At 43.9% G+C, this 12,993-nt stretch overlaps 1 protein-coding gene across 1 annotated transcript in view; it reads left to right on the forward strand.

Moving 5' to 3' along the window:
- Positions 1-12,763, forward strand: part of GDAP1 (ganglioside induced differentiation associated protein 1) — a 17,144-nt gene extending 4,381 nt beyond the window's left edge. Inside the window, exons 3-6 of the mRNA XM_019643622.1 lie at positions 6,024-6,197; positions 7,424-7,518; positions 8,359-8,473; positions 9,524-12,763. Coding sequence (XP_019499167.1) covers positions 6,024-6,197; positions 7,424-7,518; positions 8,359-8,473; positions 9,524-9,906 — 767 coding nt within the window. The 3' untranslated portion in view covers positions 9,907-12,763. The remainder of the gene's footprint in view (positions 1-6,023; positions 6,198-7,423; positions 7,519-8,358; positions 8,474-9,523) is intronic.
- Positions 12,764-12,993: the final 230 nt, after the last annotated feature.

Here is a 12,993-nt window from a genome sequence, read left to right on the forward strand (position 1 = left end):
TATATATATATATATAAATGTGAGAAGCACTGCTATAAAATTAATGTGTATTAAGTACTTGTTTAAGCTTTACACAGTGCTATAAATTACTGTTTTTAAGTGTGGCAGAGTTCTAGAATGGATTGAAAATTAAAAAAAATATATATATATGTATGTATGTATGTATAAAATTTTTGAGTATCTCAGTTAAAAGGAACCAGTTTGAGCTTTCCATTACTGGGGAATGTCATGAACTGACACTGAAAAAAAAGTCTGTTATGTGCCAGAAATGATTCTAGATATAGTGTATCTTGATTTAAATAGATTTATGATCACTTCACATGATGCCCTTGTAACTGACGCACATTTTCAGATGAACAAACCACCATACTGAAGAATATTCATTTTAGATTTCTTATAGCAGGTTGCCCCTTTAGCTGTAGACTCTAATTTTACTTATCCTGTAAAAAATTTTATAATACTGTAATTATTTCCATTGCTTGTGGACCACTGTAAGCAGGAGAAGGTCATAGACAGTGTCTGGCTCATTAACAGCTGTATTCCCAACGCCTCGTACTATTAAAGAATGTTCTTTAATAGGAGCTCAATAAATACATTTGAATGATTAAAATGAATGACTTATTGAAAACAGAGGTCAACCTGGGCAGGGATCTTTACTGATTTTCTTACAGGTTTCTATTCTCTGACGTGAGGCTAATGAGTCTATAAATGACTTGAAAAAAGACAGCAGAAACACTATTATTAATACATTTGTGGATGACAGAAAGGCTGGGATACTTAAAATGATGGCTAGCTTATGAAATGTTTCTAATGGAATAAAATGGAAACATAACTAAGATAAAGCTTAACAAGGCTAACTGTGGTATGTGAATTGTGTTTTTAAAAATCAGCTGCATTAATGAAGGGTGGAAGACCTGGCTTGCTAATCAGTTACCAATAACAGTCGATAATATAACAAAAGGCTAGTGTGATTTCAGATTGTTTCAAAAGCACATGGTGAATTGTAACTCACCACATTCTGAACTGGTCAGAACGTGTAGCATTTTATCTAATTATAGGTGGAACTTTGGGGAACCTTCACAAATCAGAATGACATAAGTGAATGGATTTCGCGAGGTGTACAGTTGCCCATGGTTATAAGGACACTTTAATTAAGTGTATTCATTCATCTAAAGAACAGAGTGTAATGAACTGGTATCTCTTTTGCTGTCACTATTCGGTACCCCTTCTAGCTTCAGGCTATAATTTAATTGTTCAATTACTTGATGCTCATTATCTTACATACTGATGCCATCACTAAATGATCTAAGTAAAATAAAAAATCAGCAAAGGGAGTCAGAAATGAAGTCTAATCTGTTTTCACTGAGCTAATGAGGAAGACCTGAAAGCTATTCAAATAGACCTTGGGGGAGTCTTTCTTGAAACCAAGGCATAATAATGCCTCCTTTATCCCCCATTACTGGGGAATGCAGAAAATCAAAGTAGTGAATTTAGTAAGATAATGGAAGCTTATACCTTTAAGCCCTGGAATTCTTTTTCTTTTTTTTGCTATTGGGGAAACTGATTGTAATAATAATAATAAAAAAAAGGCTCAGGGCCATTGTTATTCTAACCAGCAATAGGGGAACTTGAGAATGTATGCAGCTATTTGTCCCCATTAAATGGCTGCAGAATGCTTTTATGGTTTCCTTTTGATTTTGTTTTAAAAAAAACAACAACCTTCTTTTGTTTTCTTCTTGTTGTTTATCTGCGTGTTTCTAATTTGCTGCCTAAACTTAGGTGCAATACAAGACCTGCCTTGTCCCCTATTCAGTTCTTCTAATAAATAGGTTTTATGCCAACCTATTTATTTATTCTTATTTAATCTTCCAGTTGAGTCACTAATCCTGGCTTCCACTACTGCAGCCCCATTCCCGGATGCTGGGAACTGTTCTCATTGCCGGCTTCTTTAAAGTCCCCCATTCCCTGCCCTGTCCTTGCAAGCCTTCTATTGCTTTCCCACTCCTGACTGAGGTACAGTTCCAAGAAAAAAAAAATATATATATATATTTAAAGTATTATTGACCTTTAACAAATAGTCAGATATTTCTCCAGCAAAATGGGTTTGTTCAGGAACAACAAAGAACGACAATTTGGGACATGTGGTCTCATGGTGAACCACCTGCAGATCCAGAGAAAAAAAGGAGAGGAAGCTCTTCTAGGAACTCAGAGGCATGGGCTGAGCTGTTACTTTTCTACCTCCTGCTGAGGTAGTGACATAGTGTGACTTCCTGTCGGAGAGGCAAGGTTTCTTTTGGGGGCCAATAGTTAGCATTGAGTGACATGTGTGCAGGAGTTCTCTCTTCTAGCCTCCTGACTCCATTTAAATGAGGTTTCACAGTATCATAACAAAGAAGGAAGGACTGGGAAATAAAATAGGAGGAGAGTGGGAGGGAAGGTCTCCTGTAGCGTTCCAAGGAAAGTCCCAAGTTGTCTTTTGAAAACCTGTTTTGAGAGGCAGTGGACACTTGTGTTCTGGTGAGAGGAGGGGGATGGTAGCACATTGCATGTGTGAAATTGTGCATGGCTTCTGGGGACAGAGAGAGAGACTGGAAGAGAGCTTGGGTTCCATGGGTGGCTCATGCCCTGACAGAGTGTGTAGGATACAGTTATATAGCAATGGTGCACGCCATAGAAGAACATCATTTTAATGGATTGACACGTTGGTCCTCCTTTGAAGAGTTCAGGTATGGCCAGACGGGACGTCCCCAGAAACCCGTCAGATGCTGTTTGTCCTGCTCTCCTTCATTTCCCAGGGAGGAAGTGGCATGCTCTCCTGGGCACCAACCTCCGTCCTGGCACTAGAAAGCAGCAGAGCAAGTCACCATGACTGTCACCATTTGGGAAGCATTTTAAAACGCTGACCCATTTATAGTATTAACTTGAGGTTTCTAGACTTCTAAAGCAGAGGTCTTAAACTTTTTGGCTTCAGGGCCCCTTTGTCTTAAAAATGATTGAGGATGCCTGGGAGCTTTTGTTTAGGTGGGCCATATCTATCAATATTTACCATATGGAAATTAAAGCGGAGAAAAACTTAAAACACAAGAACACACAGGCACACGTCCCACGAAGTGACACGGAGGCCTCTGGACAACTCTGCTGTACACTCGAGAGAGAAAAGTGAAAAAGCAATTAGCATCTCAGTATGACTATGGAAATAGCTTTGACTTTGCAAAGCTCCTGAGAATGTCTTGAGGAAACTCAGGGGTTTCTCAAACCACAGTTCTGAGACCTGTTGCTCTTAGTCTTCTATGAATAGAATTCGGGAGATTTGAGGTCTTAGGCGGGGAAAAGTTGTCTCTGACTTTCACTAATTTCCAACAGACATTTCCTTTCATTTCTAACGGATGCATAATCCACAGCAATATCAGGAGTGCCTACGACTTTGTTCCCAATAGAAATTGCAGATGTGTTTATAGCATCTCAGGTTATTGCAGGCATCTTAAAATATCATTTATGTGCATCACTACTTTGAGATTATGGTAGACCTGCTGCTAGATCTTGTAAATGTATTGATAAATAGGCACCCAGGTTAGTATTTTGTCATTGAAAATTACTTTGATAATGCTATTTTAATATAATTTCCTATGCGATCCTGTCTTGTATTTTATGCATTTAAGAATGATATTTTGAGAACAGGTTAGTGGCACACAAAAGGTTAAGAATGCTTGAGAATTTCAAGGACCTTAGAAGGCCTCCAGCGTGTTGTCCTCATGGAAATGTCTGTTGTGCATTGGTTGGGATCCTGGTGATATGCTGAGACCATGAAACATCAGCGAGGAAGTGTGCTGTCATTGGGTGAACCCAGTTGACACGCAGTATGTAGCTGACACGTCATTCTTGATTATTCCAGTGCAGCCTTCAGAACTGGACTCCTAGTAGGGTGTTAGACATTTGCCGACTACTTTGAAGAGTAATCCATTGTCTGTTTCCTTAAAGTCAGAAATAGGCTGTTGGCTTAAAAAGCTTGTTCTGCTTGGTCTGGCATTATGAAATCTTGCCTGAAATGTTCTGCAAGCAACTCTGAATTGTCAATACTTACAAGAGTGCAGTGCTCAGAAGGATTCTAAATTAAACAGATAACCAAGTAAGACATAAATCAATAAAGTTAAGGCTGTTGTTTTCACTCGTTGGAATAAGCTAGCTGGCATTTTTCAGGGGCAGTCTGAGAGTCAAAAGTGGGACGTGATTCTGAAGGGACAGAGCCCTGACCTTTGGGTCACGTGATTTATCTTGGCTAGTTTCTGAACAGTGAACCCTCTGGAGATGCTGTGGTGATGTAATAAAACAGGGCACTGCATTCAGAGTGAGATGACTTTAGTCCTTGTTCTGCCTCTAACTGGTGGTGGGGTTTTCGGAGAGCTTCTTAGCTTTCCTTGTCCTCATCCTCAGAGCTTCTGCAGCTCAAATACAGTAGAGCCCCTCAGCCTCGAGAGATACATTCCAAGACCACCAGTGGATGCCTGAAACCGTGGATAGCACCGAACTCTATATAAAGTATGCTTTTTCCTATACCTGTGATAGTTTTAAATTTACAATTTATAACTGAGTTGATTTATGAATTAGACACAGTAAGAGATTAACAACAATAACTAAGAATAAAATAAAACAGTTATAAAAATACACTGTGATAAAAGTTCTGTGAATGGCTTTGGGGCCATTATGAAATAGAATAAGGGTGCCTTGAACACAGCCCTGTGATACTGCGACAGTCAATCTGATAACCCAGATGGCTACTACATGACTAACGGGAGGGGACAGCCCAAGATTTCATCACACTACTCAGAACAGCGTGCAGTTTAAAACTTAATATTTCTGGAACTTTTCATTTCGCATTTTTAGACCGCTGTTGAACGTGGGTAACTGACCACGGAAAGCAAGACCACATCTACCGGGTGTACTGTGTTCTATAATAACTAGAAGTTTGGGAATAGACTCATTAATGCATCTATTAATTAAAACTTATTGCACACCTACTATGAGCCAAACATTATATTAGATCCTGGGAATGCAACAGAGAACACCGTCCCTGCCCTCAAGGAGTCTGTAGGCTAGCCCAGGGGTCGGCAAACTGCGGCTCGCGAGCCACATGCGGCTCTGGATGCGTACATGTGGCTCTGAAGTAACACTGAAAATGAAAATAAAACTATCAGAGTTTCATTTATAAAAATTTTAAAAGATATTATTCACATAATGGCGATTTCATTTGTTTTGCGGCTCTTGAATAATTTTTAAATTGTTGTGAAGGACAGGATTGGCTCTTCCGTCCCAAAAGTTTGCCGACCCCTGCTCTAGACTTTAACCAGCGAATGAAGATTTATGTAGAACTCACTCTCCAGAGAGAACATATTTGAAATTCCATGAGGATTGTCCTATCACATTCACACAACATTTACAGGGTCACTCTTGGCATTAACTGGAACCTAGAAGTGAGTAGTCCCTGATCCTTTTCCTATAACGACCTTTCATTCGCTTATCCGACCTTGACCAAGGGCCTAAAATGTATGAGGCTCTACGCTACACCCTGGATCACAGGTTTCTTGCCCTGAAGGGGTTCACAGGGCAAAAAGATACCAATAATTAAGGCAATAAGGGCTCCAGCGGAGTGCATAGAAGGCACTTTGCATGTCCAGAGGGAGACACGCCTGAGCCCGTCACATGCTGGCCTTTTAGGAGGTCAGGAGATGCTCAGCGGAGGTGCTGATCTGGCATAAATATCTAGACTTTGAGGGCTGAGTTGCAGTTTGTAAGGTGGACAAATGAGAGAAAGCCCGTGTGATCATGCTTTGGGATCTGGTCTGGGACACCAGGCCGTTTCTGTGTCTCAATGTCTGGGCTGGGGAGGTGTCTTTGAAATACTTTAATATAATATTGAAAATGTTGAGGAGGAGGTGGCTGGGGTGTTGGATGTTAACGTTTCACTGGTAACTTTCCCTTTAATGTGTGTGTGTCTATATGTGTGTGTGTGTGTGTGTGCACTTTAGAAAAAACGCCCAGGTTAATGCCTGATAGAGGAAGCATGTATTACCCTCGGGTACAGCACTACCGAGAGCTGCTCGACTCCCTGCCAATGGACGCCTACACGCACGGCTGCATTTTACACCCAGAGCTAACTGTGGACTCCATGATCCCAGCTTACGCAACGACAAGGATTCGCAGTATGTAAAAATCTTAAAGATCTGCAATTGTAACTCGAGCGTCTTTCAGTTGATTGTGAGTCCTAGCACATCTCATGGTCATTGAGAGAAGATGGGACAGGTTTGTTCAGTGGGTTTCCTGGACATACAGGTTACAGGCGGATTGATGCACTGGTCAGATGAATGTAATTCGGCTGTTCAGCTGGACAGTTAGTGTTTGGAGGGCCTGATTTTCCAGCCCTTGGCTTTGAGGAGCCAAGTGTGGATAAAACTCAGGAGAGGGGGCCTCTGGGAAAAGTAAAGACCATCACATGTTCTCATGGACAGATGGACGGGGGATCAGGAAAGCTGGGATCTGCTGGGATGACAGGCAACCGAGTTCACATTTCTGGTCCTTTCCTGTTCATTATGGGAAGGAACTGAACTACAGGCCGTCTAACCATTCCTCTGCCTCTCAATTCAGTGACTGGGGCTTCACAGAGGTTGAGTGATGACAGCCAGCACCCTGCTTTCCTCCCGCCCTGAGGACAGAGGAGGGTCAGTGTGTGAGAGGCAGGGCAGTGGGACCTGTGCTCTCCGGCCCCGGACCTGGGGACAGGAAGGTCAGGGGGATGGCTGTGGCCCGACTCGGCGGGTGTGACTGGGAACACGCAAACCTAGGTCTTCGGAATTTAGAAGCTACATTGTTTCCAGCATGTTGCGCCTCACCTTTATCCTTCCCTTACTTATATTACTTTTCTTTTTGGTGCCTCTCCTCCCCTCTTCCTTCTCTTTCTTCCTCTTCTGTTTTTCTCCTCTCTCGCTTCCTGTTTGGCACCTCCCTCTTGTTCTTCCTCCTTCTCTTCATACGCACTCGTGTACGATTTGAAACAAGTGCATGGAAAGACACAATTCTGTCACCTAGAGTTAATATGCTTTTTTAATAAGGCCTTTTCCTTCCCTTCATACAGAAGTTTATTAGAGAAAGTCTGGAAGGTATGGAAAGGCAGGCCAGCTCCCCTGCCCTGAGCAAGTGCTGGGCCTTTCCCTAAGTGCTTTCCATTTAATCCTCACCCTGTGTGCGGGGACTCTGATGGCCCCGTTTTACAGGTGAGGAAACTGAGGCACAGAGAGGGGAAGGCGGAGGAGGAGGCAGGACATAAACCCCAGGACTCCGTCTCTTGTCACCGACTTTCCCCTGCTTCACCTTCTCTCTTGCATAGAAGGGAGGAAATAATGTTCTGTTTCAAAACTGATTTCATTATCAGGCCAAATTGGGAACACAGAGTCTGAGCTGAAGAAACTTGCCGAAGAAAACCCCGATTTACAAGAGGCATACATCGCCAAGCAGAAGCGACTTAAAGTAAGTGCACCGGCCGCCCTCAGCTGACATCCGCCGTCTCTATTACATGTTCCACATTTTGCAAAGCATCACCACTTCTAGAACATCTATTAAGTATCGCAAGTCACCAGTGCACAGGTTACTTTTGGCTTCTGTGGTGCTTTTAGAAAGAATTTTTCTTTATTAGGTTTGATAGTGAAACCTAACGACCGCTGCTTAAAAAGCAGACACGGTGCATGGTGGTTATGGCCAAGGAGAGTTATAAAACATAACAGCAAGTTAATAAAATACTCCAGGAATCTGTCATGTCAGGTGCTCTGCCACGTTAAGGCCCAAGCTGATCTGTCTCTATGGCTTGTCTGCCTAACGGGCCAGGCTTTGGTCCATCAGTTACGCCCGGGATCCTCTCCCCACGGCCCAGCAACACGTGCAAGCCTCTCCCATATTAAAAACGTCGCAAACACCAACACTCCCAGCCTCCCTTAACTTCCCATCTTCCTTTATCTTAGCCAAACGAAACGCCGGCACACATGGCAGTCTTTACTGCCCATTTGCTCTCTACCTCACTGTGCTCATTGCTGAGTTGGGCACGGGAGGAGTCTCTTTGTAGCACTCAGGTTCTTTGACCTCGCTGGTCATCTGGTCCCCCAGGAGTGGCCAGCGAGCAGCGGGTCTGGTCCTCGGGTATTTTCACAGCTGGCGCGTCTCCCCCCAACTCTGCTTTTGTTTTAATGAACTTAGTCTACTTCTCATTTTCTAGAATAGAGAGGCTCCAACTCTGTAAGAGTTTACATCTGCTCTGCTCGACATCGCTCGTTTTTGCAGGCATAAATAACCTATTCAGTTATTTTTGTTAACTAGTCAAAGCTGCTTGACCACGACAATGTCAAATATTTGAAGAAAATTCTTGATGAGCTGGAGAAAGTCTTGGATCAGGTTGAAACCGAGTTGCAAAGGAGAAATGAAGAAACACCAGGTAGGTTCTCATTTGTGCTCTTTTCTCTTGTCCTGGACAGCAGAAGGATGTGGGAACAGTCTTAGATTTCATCAGAAACATTCTGTAGTCTGTTTTTCTACTGTTGTTTTCATGGACACTTTAAATTAGGATAGTGACAATAACACTGAATTCAGCAAAACCGAGGTGTCTAAATTGTAACTCCGCCTGCATCTACATGAAATATGGTGAAGAATTTTTCTGCACAATTTAAGTTATAGGGGAGACATTCCAACCTGGCCTGTGTTGCAAATGTGGAGTTACAGTTTGGTTGAGAAGCCTGAGTAATTGTGAGAATGCGCCCTGTAATTTCTTCCGCAGGCAAGGAAGTATAAAATGGGGACCAGCGCGTGCGTGCGTGTGTGTGTGCATGTGCGCGTGTGTGTGCGTGCGTGCATGCATGCGTGTGCGTGCGTGCATGCGTGTGTGTGTGGCCTCGCACGCGCAGGCCAGGTGGTGAGCATCCATGCACTGTTCCTGCGAGCCTAACTCCACGAAAAAGCCATGGCCCAGGTGCAAGCACGCTGACCACCTGTGCTGTTCTAACTGACAACGAAGTTGAAAACCCTATTCCCTGAAACTTGCTTCACAATAGGGACTCCTGCCTGCCTTAAAGAGGAACTAGGCGCAGCACCCTCTAGGTGACATTTCAGGCCCAACTCTGTGGATTGTCCTGAAGCTCACCTGTCGTTTTCCTTAACCACAAGGAGGTATTTGTTGACTCCTCTGGCTTGGAGGCTGTCAGCCCCTCCCAGCCCTTTGCAAAATGGTAGACAGGCTTTGAGCTCAAGCGGCTGCAGTGTCACCTGGAGACCTGGAAGGCTGAGCGATGTCAAGTGAGTCCCCCCTTAGCTTGGGATCCATTGGCAGGGACTTTGTTTTTGGCACAAATGTCTTGCCGAGTGTGAGTGCAAAGAAAACCATGGCATTTCGCTTCTGCTTCATGCACACTTGCCCTCGACACAGACAAAAGGCAGCAGCCGGGGTGTGTGTGGCAGTGCCCCTAATTCTCCATGTCCTTTCTCTGAGCAGAAGAGGGTCGCCAGCCCTGGCTCTGTGGGGAGTCCTTCACCCTGGCAGACGTCTCGCTCGCTGTCACCTTGCATCGGCTCAAGTTCCTGGGCTTTGCGAGGAGAAACTGGGGGAATGGAAAGCGGCCCAACTTGGAAACCTACTACAATCGTGTCTTGAAGAGGAAAACATTTAACAAGGTTTTAGGACATGTCAACAATATATTAATCTCTGCAGTGCTGCCAACGGCATTCCGGGTGGCCAAAAAAAGGGCCCCCAAAGTGCTTGGCACCACCCTTGGGCTTGGTCTGCTTGCAGGAGTGGGGTATTTTGCTTTTATGCTCTTCAGGAAGAGACTTGGAAACATGATATTAGCACTCAGACCCAGATCAAAATATTTCTAGGCCTGTAGGGACCCGGTGATGGCAGCTTGCCCCCCCATTTAGCTGAACATTGTCCACTCTGCCAGGCCCAGTGAGGCTACTGGGCAACTAGTCAACAGCATAATTTCCTTTACTCTTTGGGTATGTCACGTGGGGAGAGGCGGCGCTGACAGTGCCGTGTGGGCTGGCAACTTGGAGATTACCCATTCGCAAGCCTGACCTAACGTATCCTTAAAACCCGTACAAGGTCAAGATGCATCAGTGCTGACAGGTAGAGAACAGACCTTTGTCTCAAACTGCCAGTTCGAGTTCTGATTTTTTTTTGGGGGGGCGGGGGAGGAGGGGCAGCTATTATTTATGAGCAGACAGTCATAATAACCTGGCATTGCCTATACGTCGTCGTCTGAGACTATCTGGATGTGCGGAGTGTGGGGCAGTTGGCAGTGTTATCCCCTGGGAGTCAGAGGTCATCTTTGTTACACAGCACAACCGTGGCTCGTACCGGCACTGCCAGCTTCAGGCAGAAGTGAGGGAGGCAAAGCGAAGGGGGAACGGGCAGAAAGGGGAGAATGTGCTCTACTCCGTACAGAGCCCAGCAGCAAAAAGCAACTTCCGGTGCCACTTGTGCCCCCCACGTCTGCCTGCCCCTCACGGCTGCCTGCCCCCCCAGCAGACATCACCAGGAACACTTGTGCCCACTGCCCACACACCTCCTGTAGTTGAGAACCCCGGGAAAAGAAGACTAAGGCATTCCTGGGGGAAGTGGGCTGGAGGAGACCCTGGGATTTACACGCAGGGCAACTCCGTGGACCGTCATAATTTTAAAGGCATATGAGTCACACTCGTTGATTGAGAAGAGGCACTGCTTATATACTTGGGTGTGAGATGCCCACTGGGCCATGTCTGCCTGGCATTGACATGAAAAGCTGAAGTGAGGTCAAAATGGTTCCTTTCTTTTCATGGTTTCCCAGTTTGGTGGTGCCTGTGAGGTATCCATCCCTCCTATGGGTGCTGGTGTCCAGTCCTTGGGGGCATGGCCTCTCCAGCCCCGTTTGTGCACGCAAGTGGCATCAGGCGAATGTCCCAGCTAATCAGTAGCACGGCAAGAGGCTGGGTTGGGGGTTTGATGGTCTGGGAGTACGAAATATGCCCATTCTGCATTTGGGGCGGCTGGTGTGTTAGCCCCGAAACTGCTGTCCAGGGCTTGCCTCTGTTTGTGATCGTAACAAAGCTTCAGATGGCTACAGAGGAAGACAAAGGTCTGGTTTTAGCCCCTGGCAGTCAATTCAGGGGGAGATGAAATAAGTGGGATGAAATAAGTGGCTAGGTGGTGACGCCACCCATATTGACTCTTAGATGTCTAGGCTTTTTGGGGGGTACCTCAGTCCATCTGGATGGGACAGTCCCAGTGTACCCCATGAACTACCACGGGCTGCATTTACCAGTCTATGTACAGGAACAATGCCTCATGGTGACAGGATAGGAGGGTTTTCTAGCGCTGGGCAGAAAGGCCTTGGGAGCCGTTTTAGGTCTGGCAGGAAGGACGTACAGAGGATGAGGCGCTGAGGTTCCGGTCAGCAGCACGAGCTTCTGGGTCTGCCTCAGACTGGCTGTGCGAGCATCAAAGGCTGTACTGAGTTTTCATTAACAGGAAGCAGTCATACCTAGGAAACCGTGATGTTTTGATGGTAAAATGATTCTATAAATCCATTTCACGATCCAGTCGCTTTAGAAAATCTTGATGAGCTGGGTATTCCCTGTTTACAAAAATTGGTAACATTTCCAGTGTAAAGTCAACACAACAATCGTTAACAGACTGGCAGCTTTTATAGTGTCTTAATTTTGCACCTCAGTGCACTGTCACATAGTATCTGAATTTGTTCCTGGAACATTCCCATTCCTGTGTTCATAAAAGAGCCACAAACCTGATTATTCAGTGGTTAATAGCATTCTTTACGTAACTCTGTTAGAAGCAAGAACTCGGACATGAAGAAATCAAAACTGGATTTTTATAAAAATCTACAAAGGATTTTTCCTATTAAGTGAGGGTTCTTAAGAATAAAAATTAGAAACCCAGAGCTGGCTTTTAAAAATTTATATTATTAGCGAACCGGAGAAAATCTACTAGGGAGTGTTGATAAATTTCTGATACAGTTTCACTGGACATACGCTGTGTCAATATGCAAGATGAGGCATCCTGGTGACTTCCCTTGTTTTATGGGTACCCTTGAGTTTATCTTTTTAAAATCTTTGTTCAGGGCTACCTTGGCCACTAGATGTCACTGTTGATCCAGTAGTCTGAGAATGGGTGTTATTTTGGGTTCAGCAAGCCTTCTGAAATGTTTCAAGTGAAGATACACATTAATGACCTCAGTTTCTGAAATGAGGGCATCTTCATCAGATCATTCATCTGTAAAAAAGCGTGAGGCACATGTAATATGGATTTCTAATGCTTTGGAAGGGACAACAGCACCACACAATATCAAGCTCAAGATCTGAACGTGTACTATTAGCAAAATAGGCACTTTCATGTGTTTTGTTTTTCACGTTCATTGGTGACTTGGCTATTGGGCTCCTCTGTTTCCAAAATTTGTATAAATATCACAATTAGAAAAATGCCTGAGGTACTAAATTTATGTTGGCTGTTTGTGTCTTCATGGGTAAATACTGTTTCATTGTTATTGCAATTATATGCTTTTGGAATCCATTTTCCTTAACTGCAGATAGTTGTAAATTGCTTGCTTGATTTTTTTTGTATAATAGTTATTGATATCGACACCAGAATTGTAGATTTTTTGTTGAATGTAATAGAGATCAAAATACTATTCTGCCTGTAAGATCAATAAAAGTAATTGAAAAATAAATATGAACCTTGCAAGTACTAGTTTTGTAATCTTTTTAAGAAAACAGATGTAGTTGTTTCATTTAAAATCAAAGCCTAAGTGGTAATTGGTAAAATAAGCAGAAGTTCGGTATTCAAGATATTTAGCTATAGGATGCTGTATTTTCCTTATAACTCAAAAATTACCAACTCATGATTTATTTAAATACACACAATTTTATGGTTAAAATGAATGACAGCTTAAAGAATAATATATTGATACTGAT

Source organism: Hipposideros armiger, unplaced genomic scaffold, assembly GCF_001890085.2.
Source record: "Hipposideros armiger isolate ML-2016 unplaced genomic scaffold, ASM189008v1 scaffold_80, whole genome shotgun sequence".
Lineage (NCBI taxonomy): Eukaryota > Metazoa > Chordata > Mammalia > Chiroptera > Hipposideridae > Hipposideros > Hipposideros armiger.